This window comes from Cariama cristata, unplaced genomic scaffold, assembly GCF_000690535.1.
Source record: "Cariama cristata isolate BGI_N322 unplaced genomic scaffold, ASM69053v1 scaffold17953, whole genome shotgun sequence".
Classification (NCBI taxonomy): domain Eukaryota; kingdom Metazoa; phylum Chordata; class Aves; order Cariamiformes; family Cariamidae; genus Cariama; species Cariama cristata.
Window position 1 is genome coordinate 32426 of NW_009608030.1, and position 13345 is coordinate 45770.

The 13345-nt window shown below is 49.4% G+C and overlaps 1 protein-coding gene across 1 annotated transcript in view; it reads right to left on the reverse strand.

Moving 5' to 3' along the window:
* The window catches only part of LOC104159157 (E3 ubiquitin-protein ligase RNF213-like), a 34979-nt gene extending 23546 nt beyond the window's left edge, over nucleotides 1–11433 (reverse strand). The window contains exons 1-20 of the mRNA XM_009696987.1: nucleotides 11181–11433; nucleotides 11000–11085; nucleotides 9924–10073; nucleotides 9631–9694; nucleotides 8559–8649; nucleotides 7940–8160; nucleotides 7350–7621; nucleotides 6854–7059; nucleotides 6282–6452; nucleotides 5007–5205; nucleotides 4650–4714; nucleotides 4167–4365; nucleotides 3938–4060; nucleotides 3753–3851; nucleotides 3502–3627; nucleotides 3149–3350; nucleotides 2652–2831; nucleotides 1916–2047; nucleotides 1155–1733; nucleotides 291–508 (exon numbers count right to left, since the gene is read on the reverse strand). Of these exons, the coding sequence (XP_009695289.1) occupies nucleotides 291–508; nucleotides 1155–1733; nucleotides 1916–2047; nucleotides 2652–2831; nucleotides 3149–3350; nucleotides 3502–3627; nucleotides 3753–3851; nucleotides 3938–4060; nucleotides 4167–4365; nucleotides 4650–4714; nucleotides 5007–5205; nucleotides 6282–6452; nucleotides 6854–7059; nucleotides 7350–7621; nucleotides 7940–8160; nucleotides 8559–8649; nucleotides 9631–9694; nucleotides 9924–10073; nucleotides 11000–11085; nucleotides 11181–11433 (3636 nt within the window). The remainder of the gene's footprint in view (nucleotides 1–290; nucleotides 509–1154; nucleotides 1734–1915; nucleotides 2048–2651; nucleotides 2832–3148; nucleotides 3351–3501; nucleotides 3628–3752; nucleotides 3852–3937; nucleotides 4061–4166; nucleotides 4366–4649; nucleotides 4715–5006; nucleotides 5206–6281; nucleotides 6453–6853; nucleotides 7060–7349; nucleotides 7622–7939; nucleotides 8161–8558; nucleotides 8650–9630; nucleotides 9695–9923; nucleotides 10074–10999; nucleotides 11086–11180) is intronic.
* Nucleotides 11434–13345: the final 1912 nt, after the last annotated feature.

Here is a 13345-nt window from a genome sequence, read left to right on the forward strand (position 1 = left end):
CCAACCACAACTATTCTGTGATCCTAAATTGTAGACTCCAGAACTCCTTTTCTCCTATTCACAACACCTTACTGGGTCTCCTCCAGTTGCCCACACGTGTGTTAAGGTCATTTGAGATGTTCCACCAGGCTTCTACTCCAAAAAGAGCACAGCCTTTGCCCAGGTCTTGCCAGGCCCACATGGATGTCTTGGGGAAACCATCTTAAATGGCATCAGACGTCTACACGTGAGCAACTCGGCCTCACAGCAAGTGTCCAAGTGACTTTTGGACACGGGACACGAAGACTCACCAGCTTTTTGGGAAGTTTACTGTCTTTTGCGATGGCTTCTCTGACGAAAGACAGAGCTGCAGAGAACTGGTCAAAGCCAGCTGTGGGACCCAGGTCTAATATGATGGGGGCAGAAGCAGCCATGGCATCACGGAAGAACCTCACTCTGTCGATATCCATGTCGTTTTCACCTGCAGAAATCGAGGCCAGCTCCACAAATATGGGGATTTCCGTCTTGTCTGGGGGGAAAAAATAAAGAAAAAAGAAAAATAAGACAGACGGCTGAGGAATTTCTCTCTTCCGAAAAAAATTCCAATTCATGTAACACTGCGTTGGATGTGGGGACAGACAAGGACTAAGTGGTCTCCCTCTGTTATATCTGATGACTTCCTTCCTTCCAGCCCACCTTTTATTATGGTCTTGATCCGAGAGGTAAAACCTCTCCTTGCACATTCCAGAAGTTCCCTCAAAAAGTCCAAGACTCCCTGGGGAATGTCACTCAAACTTTTTTTCACCTTCATTAAGTCTTGGGTCATAAAATCGAGCCGCTTTTCCTTGAATTCCTGCTCTTCCTGGACAAAAAAAGAAACAAAACCCAATATGTGTCTGTTGGGAAGAGAAGAAAAGAAGCTCAGTTCTACCTCCTCCTCCCCAAACAAGATGACATCTCGGCCTCAAACCCAAGTCTGCTCTTGAATTCATCCCTGTAGGCCCCCACGATGAATAGGAAGAGGCAGCTGGAAGTAATTCCTTCAGCCTGTCACTCAAGTTTAATTGAGGAGGAAGGAATCCCACCTGAGAAGATTTAATTATAAGCTACCGCATGGACCTGTCTACATGGATTTTCCCAAGAGCAACCAACACAGATGCCCACGCGTTTCTCACGTACGTATTTCGTCAGGTCGCTGAGAATCTGGAAATCTCCCTCCAGCTGAAGCTTCTGTCTCAGAGCATCGATCATCTTGGCAGTGTTCACCACTTTCGAGAGGGTCAGGTAGTTTTCAATCTTCTCCATCGCACCTGCAATCCAGCTAGCTTTTCCATCCCTTGGCCCTTCGCTGTCCTCCATGATTTCAAACTCATCCAGGAGCCGATCCTTCTCTCCTAGCAGCTTCTCAAACTGGCTCTGCACAGTCCCGAGGGTGATGGAGAAGTCTTTGAGGGACAGGTAGATTTTCTGAAAGTCAGCGATGGCTGGCTTATAAATTTTTTCTTGAACATCTTCTACGGAGAAAACTTGATCTTCAGGTATTGTGGGTTTGATTTCCTCTGCTCTCATCTTCCACAGCCTACGGAAACATTGGCTTTTCTCCACAACATAAAGTTTTTGCATCATGTTCCTATAATCGGTAAGGACGTGCAATGCGATTTTGCTCTTGCCATCGATGAAGAACTTCTTCACTGATATCTGATCCTTAAAACTTTCGTTGTCCATGACGCTTTTCTCCACGGTACTGCGATCCACTAAACCGGGTGGGCAACAAGAAGGAACTCAGGTCACGTGTCTCTCCATCGACAAAGACGAGCCCTGAAGTCAACGGGTTCCCTGACTGCATTTCCCTCCCACCTACTGCGAGACTCTGTATTTTAGGAGACATCTCCCTGCTCAACAACCACAGAAGGAGCTCCATTAACCCAAACGGTACCTTTTATCACGTCCTCTATGCCACGGCACAGGCGGAGAAAGGAGCATCTTTGCTGCTTCTGCTCTTCCAGTTGCTCAAACTCCTGCTTCCTGACCTCTAGCACTTCTGTTATACACTTGGAGAAAGAGGAATCTGGAAATAAAAGACGCAGACATGACGGAGAACCTCTTGAAAAGAGAAGAGCTGCAGGAACATAACCCCTGCCATCAAAAAAAAGGTGAGTGTTTCAGTTTGCAGAAAGCTTGCGGCTCCTTCCCAAAGCAGCACTGCTGCCAAAACCACCCAAAATAGCAATAAAGTTTATTCTCAGTGCAGAATTTGGAGGATTTCCCCCCAAAACCAGCAAAAATATTGATAAAGTTTATTCCTGGAGCAGGATTTGGAGGACTTGCCCCCTTTCACCTGGGTTTTAATCAAATAGAGATGGAGTTTGCAATGGGCCTGAAGGGAAGGCGTGTAACCAGGAAGCTACACCACTGCAATCCTCGAAATAAATTCCACAAACACCCCAAAACTTTAACCGCATTAAAAAAAATCCCAGCATTTTCACGCCTTCCTGCTTCTCAAATTGCTTAAAATTGCCTCTGTGACCAACTATTACATTTTCACTACTGTTTTTTGAATTGCAGATCATTATTAGGGATTTTTTTGCCTTTCAGATAATTATCCGGTAGATACATCTCCTGTTGGCCACATAACTATGAAAACACATCCAGGTTGGAAGCTCCGAACTTACCACAGGTGCACAGAATCTTCTTAAACATCTCCTTATGCTTTAAGATGTCGGCGAGGATACTGCAGGGAATGTCTCCCAAGAGAATGCGATGTCCCACCAAGCTGGTGAGTGCGTACAGCTGAGCAAGGAGGATGTTTGCGTTGTTGCTGAGCTGAACTTGAAACTTGCGCTTTGCTTCTTCTGTAAAATAAATGAGGTTTGGTGAAAGACAGCCAGCTGTCTTTGCGTGGACATGCTCTGGTTCCACCACAACCTTCCCCTCAACAACAACCCCCATGCTTGTTGAGTGCCCAACTCAACAATAAAGAAACCAAGATGTTTCTCCATTCCTGGAATGAAACTTCAATTTTCTAACACGGAAGGTTATTTTTTTCCCCCCTCTCATTTTGTGTTGCCAAGAAAATTGGAAGGTCCCTGTGAAAAAAACCTGGTCTTCCCGTCTAGCTCACTTACAAACCGACAGTTTCTCCCAAGAAAACCGTTCAGGGGACACTCACGGACGGCAGAAATGAGATCACAGACCCTGGGAGCGCTGAGCAGATTTGCAAGAATGGGGCCAACATTCTCATCAATCGTGTCGTCACTTCTCAGCCTCTTCATCTCCGAACACATTTTCTCCACAAGAACGGAAAGCACCGTCTCAGAAGCTGGTTTACTCGTCTTGAGGAACATGGGTATCATGGATTTTATGAGGGATTCCTGGAAAGATGAGAAATTTCTCCTCTTTAGGGGCTTTGTGGACTCACGGCTGTCTCAGAAAGACCTTTCCCTGCTCTCTTAACCCAGCTCAGATCAGTAAAAGAGTTGGCAAAGTGGGATGCAGCCCAAGGAGGGGTGGCAGCTCTCCTACCTTGCTTTTGTCGAGGGCTTTGATCCATTGGACGATGTGATTCGTAAAGCAGCTCTCCAACTCTGTGTCGTGGCACTTCATCTTCATGAAAGCGCAGTAGAAGCCCACGAGGTATTTCTCATCAACCTACGGCAAGGAAACGTTTAAGAGGCAGCTGCTTTCTGTGTCCCAAACGGTGACCGAGGTAAAAGAAAACGTGGCACAGACCAGGAGCGTTATCCCCCACCAGCTGGAGGATCTTCCTGACTCACCTTCTTCAGCCAATTTTCAAACATGTTGTAGATCAAGACCCGCCACTCCTTGGTCCACTCCATGCAGAGGATCTTCACCGAAAGCAGCTGCTGCCACGTCTACGGAGGAAGAGCCAAACCCATCAGCTGACTTTGAGGAACATCCAGATCTACCAAGGGTTGTGGCTCTGGGTCTCATCACTCACCTCAATGATTTTCAGGAAGGATTTCTGATCCGTGGGTGCCATGTAAAAGTATTTCTGGAGCCACGGCGTGGCCAAATCTGAAAACTCTTGAACCCTTTTCGTTGAAGTAAACAGCTGGAATTCCTTGAGAAATTAAAGAACAGAAGAGTGAGCCAGAAGCTCTGGGCTCTCCTCGGCTACAGACAGAAGGTTAAGCCCTCATGACAGAAGCCACAGACTTTGTCCTCACCTCGTTTGCTTGCAGTACATCCTCTTTGCTGACAAAAATCCCGAGTATCCGCAGCATTATCATCATGGAGCTGAACGACAACGGTTTCATCAGCTCCTTCAATAAAATCTCCAGCAAGATGTACACCAAATTCAGACACTGCAAGACCTCGTGCTCATTCGTGGGCTTCAGCTGTTGCCTTGAAGACCCCGGCGGGCACCTGTGGATGAGGGAAAGGACCGAAAAGCTTCTTGCAGTTGCTTTCACATTCACTACCTGACTACAGCCGCCGTCTGCAGCTGGGAGACACGAGCAGGTTCATAGCATACAACCCTCACGCATCTCCGTGCTCTCCAGCCATGGTGGGGTTAAAGACTTCAAAAAAAGCAACGGGCAAATCGTGGCAGCCACCCTTTTTCTGCTCAGCCAGGGCTCCATCCATCCCTCCCCAGACCCTTTATGGAGGTGTCACAGCATCTCTCCTCCCAAGAAGCCCCGACTCACAAGTCCTTGAACCAGGAGTCCATTCTGGTGGCGATGCTTTCCAAAGCCACATTCAAATCGTCTTCCTGAAAAGAGGACAGAAAGACATTGAGGACAAATATGAGATGGCTTCTGCTCCTGCAGCTGAGGAGCTTCCACACTTAAACACTAAAGCGTGAAGTTTTCTTTCTGGCAAGATTAAAGGGATTCCTTTTTGTCTGGTCCCAGGATTCTGCTCTAATCCCAGGTTTCGACAATTAAGTCCTTCAGTCCTCCTGAAAATCTCTGTAGGAATCAAGGACACGTTCTGACCCACGTTTAAAGAGCCCCAGTACTTCCCACAGAGCAGAAGGTCTGCCACCCATCAGTTGTACCTACAGGCACTTGGAACGAGGCTCGTATGATGTACTGGATCTGCCCAGTCAAGGCCTCCAAGACGAGCTGGACTGGAAGCCAAATGTCAGGCAAAGGGTGCTTGTTGAAGTTCTTCATGGCCACCATCTCCAGCACCTTCTTTGCCAGCAGAGGACATTTTACAATCAAGGTCTTGTGAGTGTCTATCATCTTCAGGACTTTCCTAGGAAAGCAGGTCAAGAAGATCAGACGGACTTTGGAGGACCAGAAGGCATGTTGGTGGCATCTGAGATGGCACCATGACTGGTAGACACAGTGGTGACCTACAGCCAGGGTGGCTGGGGGCTAGAAGGAAGAGCTGGGGTTTGACAGCGAGTAACTACATGGCAAAGCAGGAATTTTTGGAAATTAATCCGCTTTAAGGTCATTAGGACAAAACTCAGGGTTCAAGTTGACCTTGACAGGCTGGAGGAGTAAGCCCGTGCCAACCTCATCAAGTTCAACAAGGCCAAGTGCGAGGTCCTGCACCTGGGCAGGGGCAACGGCTTTAAACTGAAAGAGGGTGGATTTAGGTCGGACTTAAGGAAGAAACGTTGTACGATGAGGGTGGTGAGACACTGGAATGGGCTGCCCAGAGACACTGTGAGTGCCCCACCACTGGAAGTGTTCAAGGTCAGGCTGGACGAGGCTTTGAGGAACCTGGTCTAGTGGAAGAGCATAGAATGGGTTGGGTTGGGCGTGCATTGGAAGTGGCCTTCAAAGACCATCGAGTCCAATTTCCCTTCAAAGATCACCTAGTCCAACCCCCCTGCCATGGACAGGGACATCTTCCCCATCATTGGAAGTGTTCAGGGTTAGGTTGGATGGGGCTTTGAGCAACCTAATTTAGTCAAAGGTCATAGAATGGGTTGGGTTTGGGTTGGGTTGGAAGGGACCTTCAAGGATCATCCCTGCCGTGGACAGGGACATCTTCCCCATCATTGGCGGTGGTCAAGGTCAGGCTGGACAGGGCTTTGAGCAACTTTATCTAGTGGAAGATGACCTTTGAAGGCTCCTTCCAACCCATTCTCTCCCCAGGACTGCTCCCATCCAGCTGTCTGGATAAGATGGCACAGCACCCAGCTCCATCCTCTCCTTGAGGTCCACCAACGCTCCTTCAAAATCCCCCAGGGCAGAGGACATAGCATCCCAAGGAGAAGGGACAGCTCCTTGAGAAGCCACCAAAGCAGAAGCAATAGAAGTCCTTTGAAGAGCAGGACGGTTCATTACCCTGATCCTACCTCAGCCTTTCAGACCCACCTTTGCTTCTCTTTGTCTCTCCTCAGCTGTATGAAGGCTTGCGGAGGAGGTTCAGAAGGGAGAAAGGGGTCCTCCACCTTCCCAATTGCGTAGAGCAGTGGGACCAACCAGATCCACAAGGTGTCGTCGATGTTCTCGAGACATATTTCCTTCAGAGCCGGAAAGTATTTGCTGTAAAAAAAAAAAAAAAAAAAAAAATCCAAAAAAGTCAAACTTCCCGTAGCCAACCTCTGGGATGCCTGTGGGTGACGTGCGCCAACACGGGACGGAGTCTCTTCCCACAGCGCGCAACAGGATTCATCCCACCTGCAGGCAGCTGCCTGGAAAGAGCCTGGATCAATGTACCTCCATGGGACAACCAATTTCAGAGATGTCGAACACTCTTCGAGGTGCCAGGGGTACTCAAGATGGACTCGTCAGGCTGGAAGCCACCAACCTGGGTTTACGCACCCTCAAAGACCCCTTAGGAGAGCACATGGCACCCAAAGGGACACGTGGGGACAACCGAGCTAAGCCCCAGACCTCTAAAGGTGTCGTTGCTCCAAGCGAGCCAGTTGACAAATCTACATTACCTTTTTCCTTTCAGTTCTTTGTATTTGTCTTCGAAGAACTCCATGGCCTGAAAGCACTTTTCAGCCTTGGCGATGGACGCCGGTGGGAGCTGGACGCGATAGCGATGTGAGGTGTGCAAGGCAAACAGGATCTTAGGAAGTTCATGTTCCTCGCTCTTCAGGCGCTTGATGATGGTTTGTATGAAGGCTCCAATATTCTCATTCACCTGGATGACAAGAATAAGGAGAGGGCATTTCACCAGGCTGGACGTGATGGTTTTTCTCTGAGAACAGCCTGGTCCAGGAAGAAAAATGATGAGGTAGAAGATGCTGCTGCCCGGGTGCATGTCCCTAGGGAGAAATTATTTATTCCCGGTGCCACACATCCATCCAGGAAGGTCCAACGTAAATACAGTGGGCAGAAGGGTCTTAGCTTCACCCCTCCGATGTCCAAGCCATTCCCCAAAATGAGGGACATCACTTTGCTGGCTCCCCAGAGGTTTCAGTGGACGCTTACCGCTTCCGTAGCCGAAGGGCAGGAGAGCTCAGAGATTTCTCGTTTCTCAGGGACCCCGAGACAGCTGCTGACGCTCTCCTTGTACCTATCCAGCTTCCTCTCCATATCCTCAAGGGAATTCCAGGAGGTGGTGCGAGCGAAGAAATCGTGCTCCAGGTAATCCATCTGGATGTCGCACCTACGCATCTTTTTGGATGAGGTCTTCCAGCCGCTGCTGCTGCCGCTGCTGCTGGGGAAAGTGCATTCGATGTGTTCAAATAAGGTCCACGTTCCTGGGGAAAAAGGAAGAGTTTGGGAACAAAACGTAAACACCAAGCTTGGCTGAGCCCCGAAAGCACGAAACCATCGGTACATTTCTCCAGCCCAAGAGGTGCCACCCATTTCCCAGCCAGGATTTGGGTGCTATGGCTTGGGTGCCAGCCTTGCGTTTTTATTACAAGGGAGGAAAAAAAAAAAAAGCTTATTTGTACGAGCAGCTCGTAAACCTGCAGCCTGAAACGTCCCAAAATAAATCAGGGTTAAACGCAGGCAAGCCTAAGGCCATCACCATCGTGTCCGGTCATGACTTTGGGGTAAATAACAGCACTTACCATCCACTTTGATCTCCGTTTTGGGTATATTCACGACACGATACAAGTCAGCGTTTCTGTAGTTGAAGGTCTTTGGGTCATCGATGTTCTCTAAAGAAATGTGCTCTAATTCACACTTTCTCTCTCGGCTGTAAGTGTCAACGAGGGCGTATTTATAAAAGATGAGTCCTCCTCGCAGATGAGAAATGGGGATCCTGGCTCTGCCCACGATCACTTTGTCTCTGGAAGAGAAGGAGCTTGTTGGCTTGGTCAAGTTTTGGCTCAACGGTCAAGTTTTGGCTCATCTGACAAGACATCGTTGGCCTTCAAAATGTCAGAGAGAAATCCAAAATGGGGTTCATCAGCCAGAGGACTAATTAAATCAAACAGCCCAGCTCAGATCCTTGCATGGGGCTGAAAGATCCTGGCCCCAGCCAAAACGGCAACTCCATGAGCGATGGGGAGATTGGAAGAGCCACCACCAAGTGCTACGACTCCACCGGGATGTCTCCATTTGGGGGTTCACCTCCAACCTCTGTAGGAACCTGCAGCAAGGTCTCTCAACCCAGAGCTGAATCTCTGGGGAGATTCGGCAACAGAAACACCTCCTCAGCGTAAATGCAACCGTCATTTTTTTTACCTTTTCTCCATGTTGGCGAATTCTTCACAGAGGCCGGGCTGTTTGTAGAAGACAACGCAGATCTTGGATCTTTCCTTGGGGTTACAATATTCTGACAGCACAGCAACAAACTCCAGGGTCATCATGTCTTGTGGTGGTTGACGTCCACTGAACAGATACGGGCTGGGCTGGCAGCTGTTGGAAAAGAGGTGATGGGTCCCCACCGCGTCCTCCTGCCACCGTCCCTCTTTCCCATCTTCCCCTGCTCCACCACTCACATCCATTTCAGTTGGCTCTTGCCTGATGTTCCCACAGGTTGCGCGTTCCCTGCGTCATCACTTCCCGCCCTGTTGAAGACCCCTTGGTTACTCTGAGGTATTTCGGAAAGACCCGGATGCCTCGGAGCGAGTGCTCACTGCTTGGAAGAGGATGTGGAAGGACATCCTGGAGGTCTCTCTGCACCGACTGGGGTGAGATTTTGGGGGGAGAAGGGACCTAACAATGCCCAAGTTGCATCTCCTCCCATCATAGCCCATTCCCCTGCGGAGCTGCTGGACCTCCAGCCCTCCAGATCCAACCTCAAACCCTTCAGTGATGACATCTCTCCATATAACAAACCTGCTGGAAGGTCCTGGGCCTTCTCTGATCTCTTGATCGTCTGCAACCGAGGAGAAAGCATCGATTAGTGCCTCCAAAGAAGGTGGCAAGCCAAGAAAAAGTAGAAACTGGGGTTCACCAGGGAGAGGGGGGCTCCTCACAGCTTGGGCATGGTCTTCTTGGAAGAAGAACCCCAACCCGCTCTACGAGTGAGGTCTTCCCTGTCCTCCCAAGCTCTACCAAGTGCTCAGGCGCAGCCTCAGCGAGGCTGGCAGGGTGAAGGCAACCACCGGCATGGCCCATTGCGTCTTCCTCCCCATCCTCCTCCTCCTTGGACAGGTCCCAAGGGAAGCCCAGGAGGGTTTTGGGTGTAGCGTCACCAAGAGCTTCCACCTCCCAACCAGTTCTTGTCACCAATAGCCACTCCTGACGTGACTCAGCACCCAATTTATCATCAGAGAAGACAACATGACCAAGGAAACGCCCTCACCAGTACCTGCGCGGTTGAGCTTCCCCTGGTTTGTCATCTCCACTCTCTCAACACAACCCGGAACCTTCGGCTGGGGAAAAGAAAAATGGGAAGAGCTGAAGGAAAAAAATGAAGTTCAAAAGCCGAGAGCTCAAAGGATCGGAAAGACAAAGGGCTGGGCAAGGTCTTCTTCTGCCCCTACCACTTGTAGAGCATCAAGCTCCAAAATCCAGGCCAGCGATGCTATTGTTCCATGGAAAACTCAACCCTTGTCCTCCAAGAGCTTTGGCCATCAGCTTCAAAAGCCGCATGAGACTCACCGGACTCCTGAAATGTTTCTGCTCTTGCATTCCCGATGCTCCCTTCGGATGGACGCCGGCATTCTGGTAATTCTCCTTCTCTACCGACACGTAGCGGTGCACCGGGGTCTGCTGGAGCTGGATCTCATCTCGTGGTGGAACCACCGGAGCCTGGGAAGGAGAAGAACATTTACTGATGGTCACAAGAGCGTCTGGGGGAAGATTGGAGCCACCTCAGAGCACAACGTGGTCATGGCCAGGGGTACGACTCCTTCGAGACCAGAACCCGACCAGCGTGGGACCGCTTTGACAACACCAAGCCCCGGAGATACCTCCCACCAACCCAACAGTGACCAAATATTCCCCAATCAGGTCCCAAAACTCACGTGCGTGCACATGCCTGGACTAATTACCTCATTTTTTTACTTAAAACGGGCTCTTTACTTTCTAATTTGACCTCTCCCGTGGAGAATTGTCCTAGGTCTGACCAGGGATGGAGTTAATTTTTTCCACAGCAGGCCACAGGGCATTGGCTCGCGGTCAACACAGCACTGACAAAAGGCGGACGTTTGAGCTGTTTTGCTGAAGAGCGCGCGCGCAAGACCACCGTATCTCAATTTCCCAGGTGGAGGACCCCAACTGACCAAAGATCTGCTCCACCCAACATCTTTCTCCACAAAAAAAAAAAAGAAAAGAAGGGAAATTTGGGGAACAGCGTTATTTTTTTTTCAACTAGAGACCTGGCGGGAGGATTTCGGCCACATCATTTTTTCTTTAATTTCTCTCACTCCTCCTTCACTTCGTAAACCATTTTTTATCTTGCCCTAAAGTTCCTTTTGGTTTCACTTTCTCTTGTACAAGTATCGTTGTCGTTAAAAAAATAAGGAAATCCAAAGCTGGGGGAAAAAAAAAATTAGTAAAATCCCAAAGTCGTTAACAATGTTAACGAATCCATCTAAGACCCAGAGGGTGAATCGGAACCAGGAAGCGGGCATGTGGCACTTTGCTGATAAACAGAAGTCGCTCAGACCCCCAAATTTGACATTTTCACTAACAAAAACCTGATTTCAAGGGAATGAGGAGTTGCAAGCACCCACCTTGTGGTCGCTGAGCGATTCGGGGGCTGGATCCTGCTCACAGCGGTCGTCTCCATCTTCCACCAACGGATCCGCTGGCAACGGCTCTAAAAACAAAGCGTCGCAGGTGGGATGTGAGCGAGGGGACACTTTCGCTCCATTATTTTCCCTGCCTTGATCCCATCGGGATCCATCCCCGTACCTGGCTCTCTGTGGAGAATCTCCCAGGAGTTGTCGTCACAGTTGGACTCGTTGTCCTCTGTCACCCGCCCCGGGGTTGAACTGACGTCCTGACTTCCCTCAGGAATGGAGTTTCGGCTGTTGGATGCCATCGGGTGTGTCTCGGCGTTGTCGTCACCTTCATCCCCCGCCGAGGGTCCGCTCTCACCCTCCTCGCTAGGCTGGGGCTGGGGGTGAAGCTCATCTCCTCCGCTATTGCTTTCGGAGCCCTCCATCGCGGCGGTTCGGACTTGGGGGGGGACGGCGGGGAGACATTTTTAGCACCAAAAACCCGCAGTCTATTGGCAAATGGGGCTGGCGTCTCAATTTAGGCAGCTTCAGGGCTCAGAAATACCGATTTAGGGAGCTTTTGAGGTCAGAAACAGTGATTTAGGGAGCTTTGGGGCTCAGAAACCCCCATTTAGGGAGATTTTGGGCCTCTGAAACACGAATTTAGGGAGCCTTGGGGCTCCAAAACACCAATTTAGGGAGCCTTGGACCTAAGAAACACCGATTTCAGGAGATTTTGGGCTTAGAAAAAACGGTGCAGTGGACTTCGGAGCCTCTGAAACACCCATTTAGGGAGATTGCGGGCTCAGAAACCCCCATTTAAGGAGCTTTTGGACTCAAAACTCCCCATTTAAGGAGCTTTTTGGCTCAGAAACAATTATTTGGGGAGCTTTGGGGCTCAAAAACAAAGATTTAGGGAGCTTTGGGGCTCTGAAACATCCATTTCAGGAACTTTGGGGCGCAGAAACTCCAATTTAGAGAGCTCTTGGCTGAGAAACACCCATTTAGGGACTCCAAATCACCTATCGACACGGGGTTTGGGCTCAAAACCAGCAATTTACGGATCTTTTGGGCTGAGAAACACCCACTTAGGGAGCTTTGGGGCTCAGAAACTCCCATTTAGGGAGCTTTGGGCGTAAGAAACACCAGTTTAGGGTGCTTTTGAGCACAGAAACTCCCATTTAGGGAGTTTTGGGGCTCAATAAAACACATTTACACAGCTTTGAGGCTCAAAACACCCATTAAGGGAGCTTTTAGGCTCAGAAACACCAGTTTAGCGAGCTTTGGGGCTCCCAAACATTCATTTAGTGAGCATTTGGGGTCAAACCCAGCTATTTAGGGAGTTTTGGGGCTCAGAAACAGCAATTTAGGGAACTTTGGGGTTCAAAACCAGCTACTTAAGGTGCTTTGGGGCTCAGAAACACTAATTTGGGGAGCTTTTCGCCTCTGAAACGGTGATTTAGAGATTTTGGGCTCAGAAACACCCATTTAGGGTCCTTTTGGGCACAGAACTCCCCATTTAGGGAGCTTTGGGGCTGACAAACACTGATTTTGGGACCTTTTGGGCTCAAAACCAGCAATTTAGGTATCTTTTGGGCTTAGAAACAGCAATTTAGGGAGTTTCGGGGCTCAGAAACACTGATAGTGGTAGCTTTGGGGCTCAGAAACAGCGATTTAGGGAGATTTGGGGCTCAGAAATAAAACATTTAATGAGCTTTCGGGCTCTAAACGAGTGATTTAGGGAGCTTTGGGGCTCAAAACCATCCATTTAGGCAGTTTTGGGGCTGAGAAATTCCAATTTAGAGAGCTCTTGGCTGAGAAACACCCGGTTAAGGAGAGTTTGGGCCTCCAGAACATCGATTCAGGGAGCTTTGGGGCTCAAAACCATCCATTTAGGCAGTTTTGGGGCTGAGAAATTCCAATTTAGAGAGCTCTTGGCTGAGAAACACCCGGTTAAGGAGAGTTTGGGCCTCCAGAACATCGATTCAGGGAGCTTTTGGGCTCAAAACCAGCGGCTTAAGGAGTTCTGGGACTCAATAACAACAATTTAGGGAGCTTTTGATCTCCAAAACACCCACCTAGGGAACTTCTGGCCTCAAAACCACCCACTGAGGGAGCTTTGGACCTAGGAAATACCCATTTAGTGAGCTTTTGGGCTCCGAAATATCAGTTTAGGGCACTTTGGGGCTCCGAAAACCACCTTTAGGAAGTTTTGGGGGTCCCATACACACATTTCGGGAGCTTTTGGGCTCAGAAAGATCCATTTAGGGAGCAGAAGTAGCAAGGGGGTCATAAAATGGTGCCGCTTACCTGGGAAAAGGCTGGGGCCAAGCGGTTGACGTGATGAGGATGTGACCA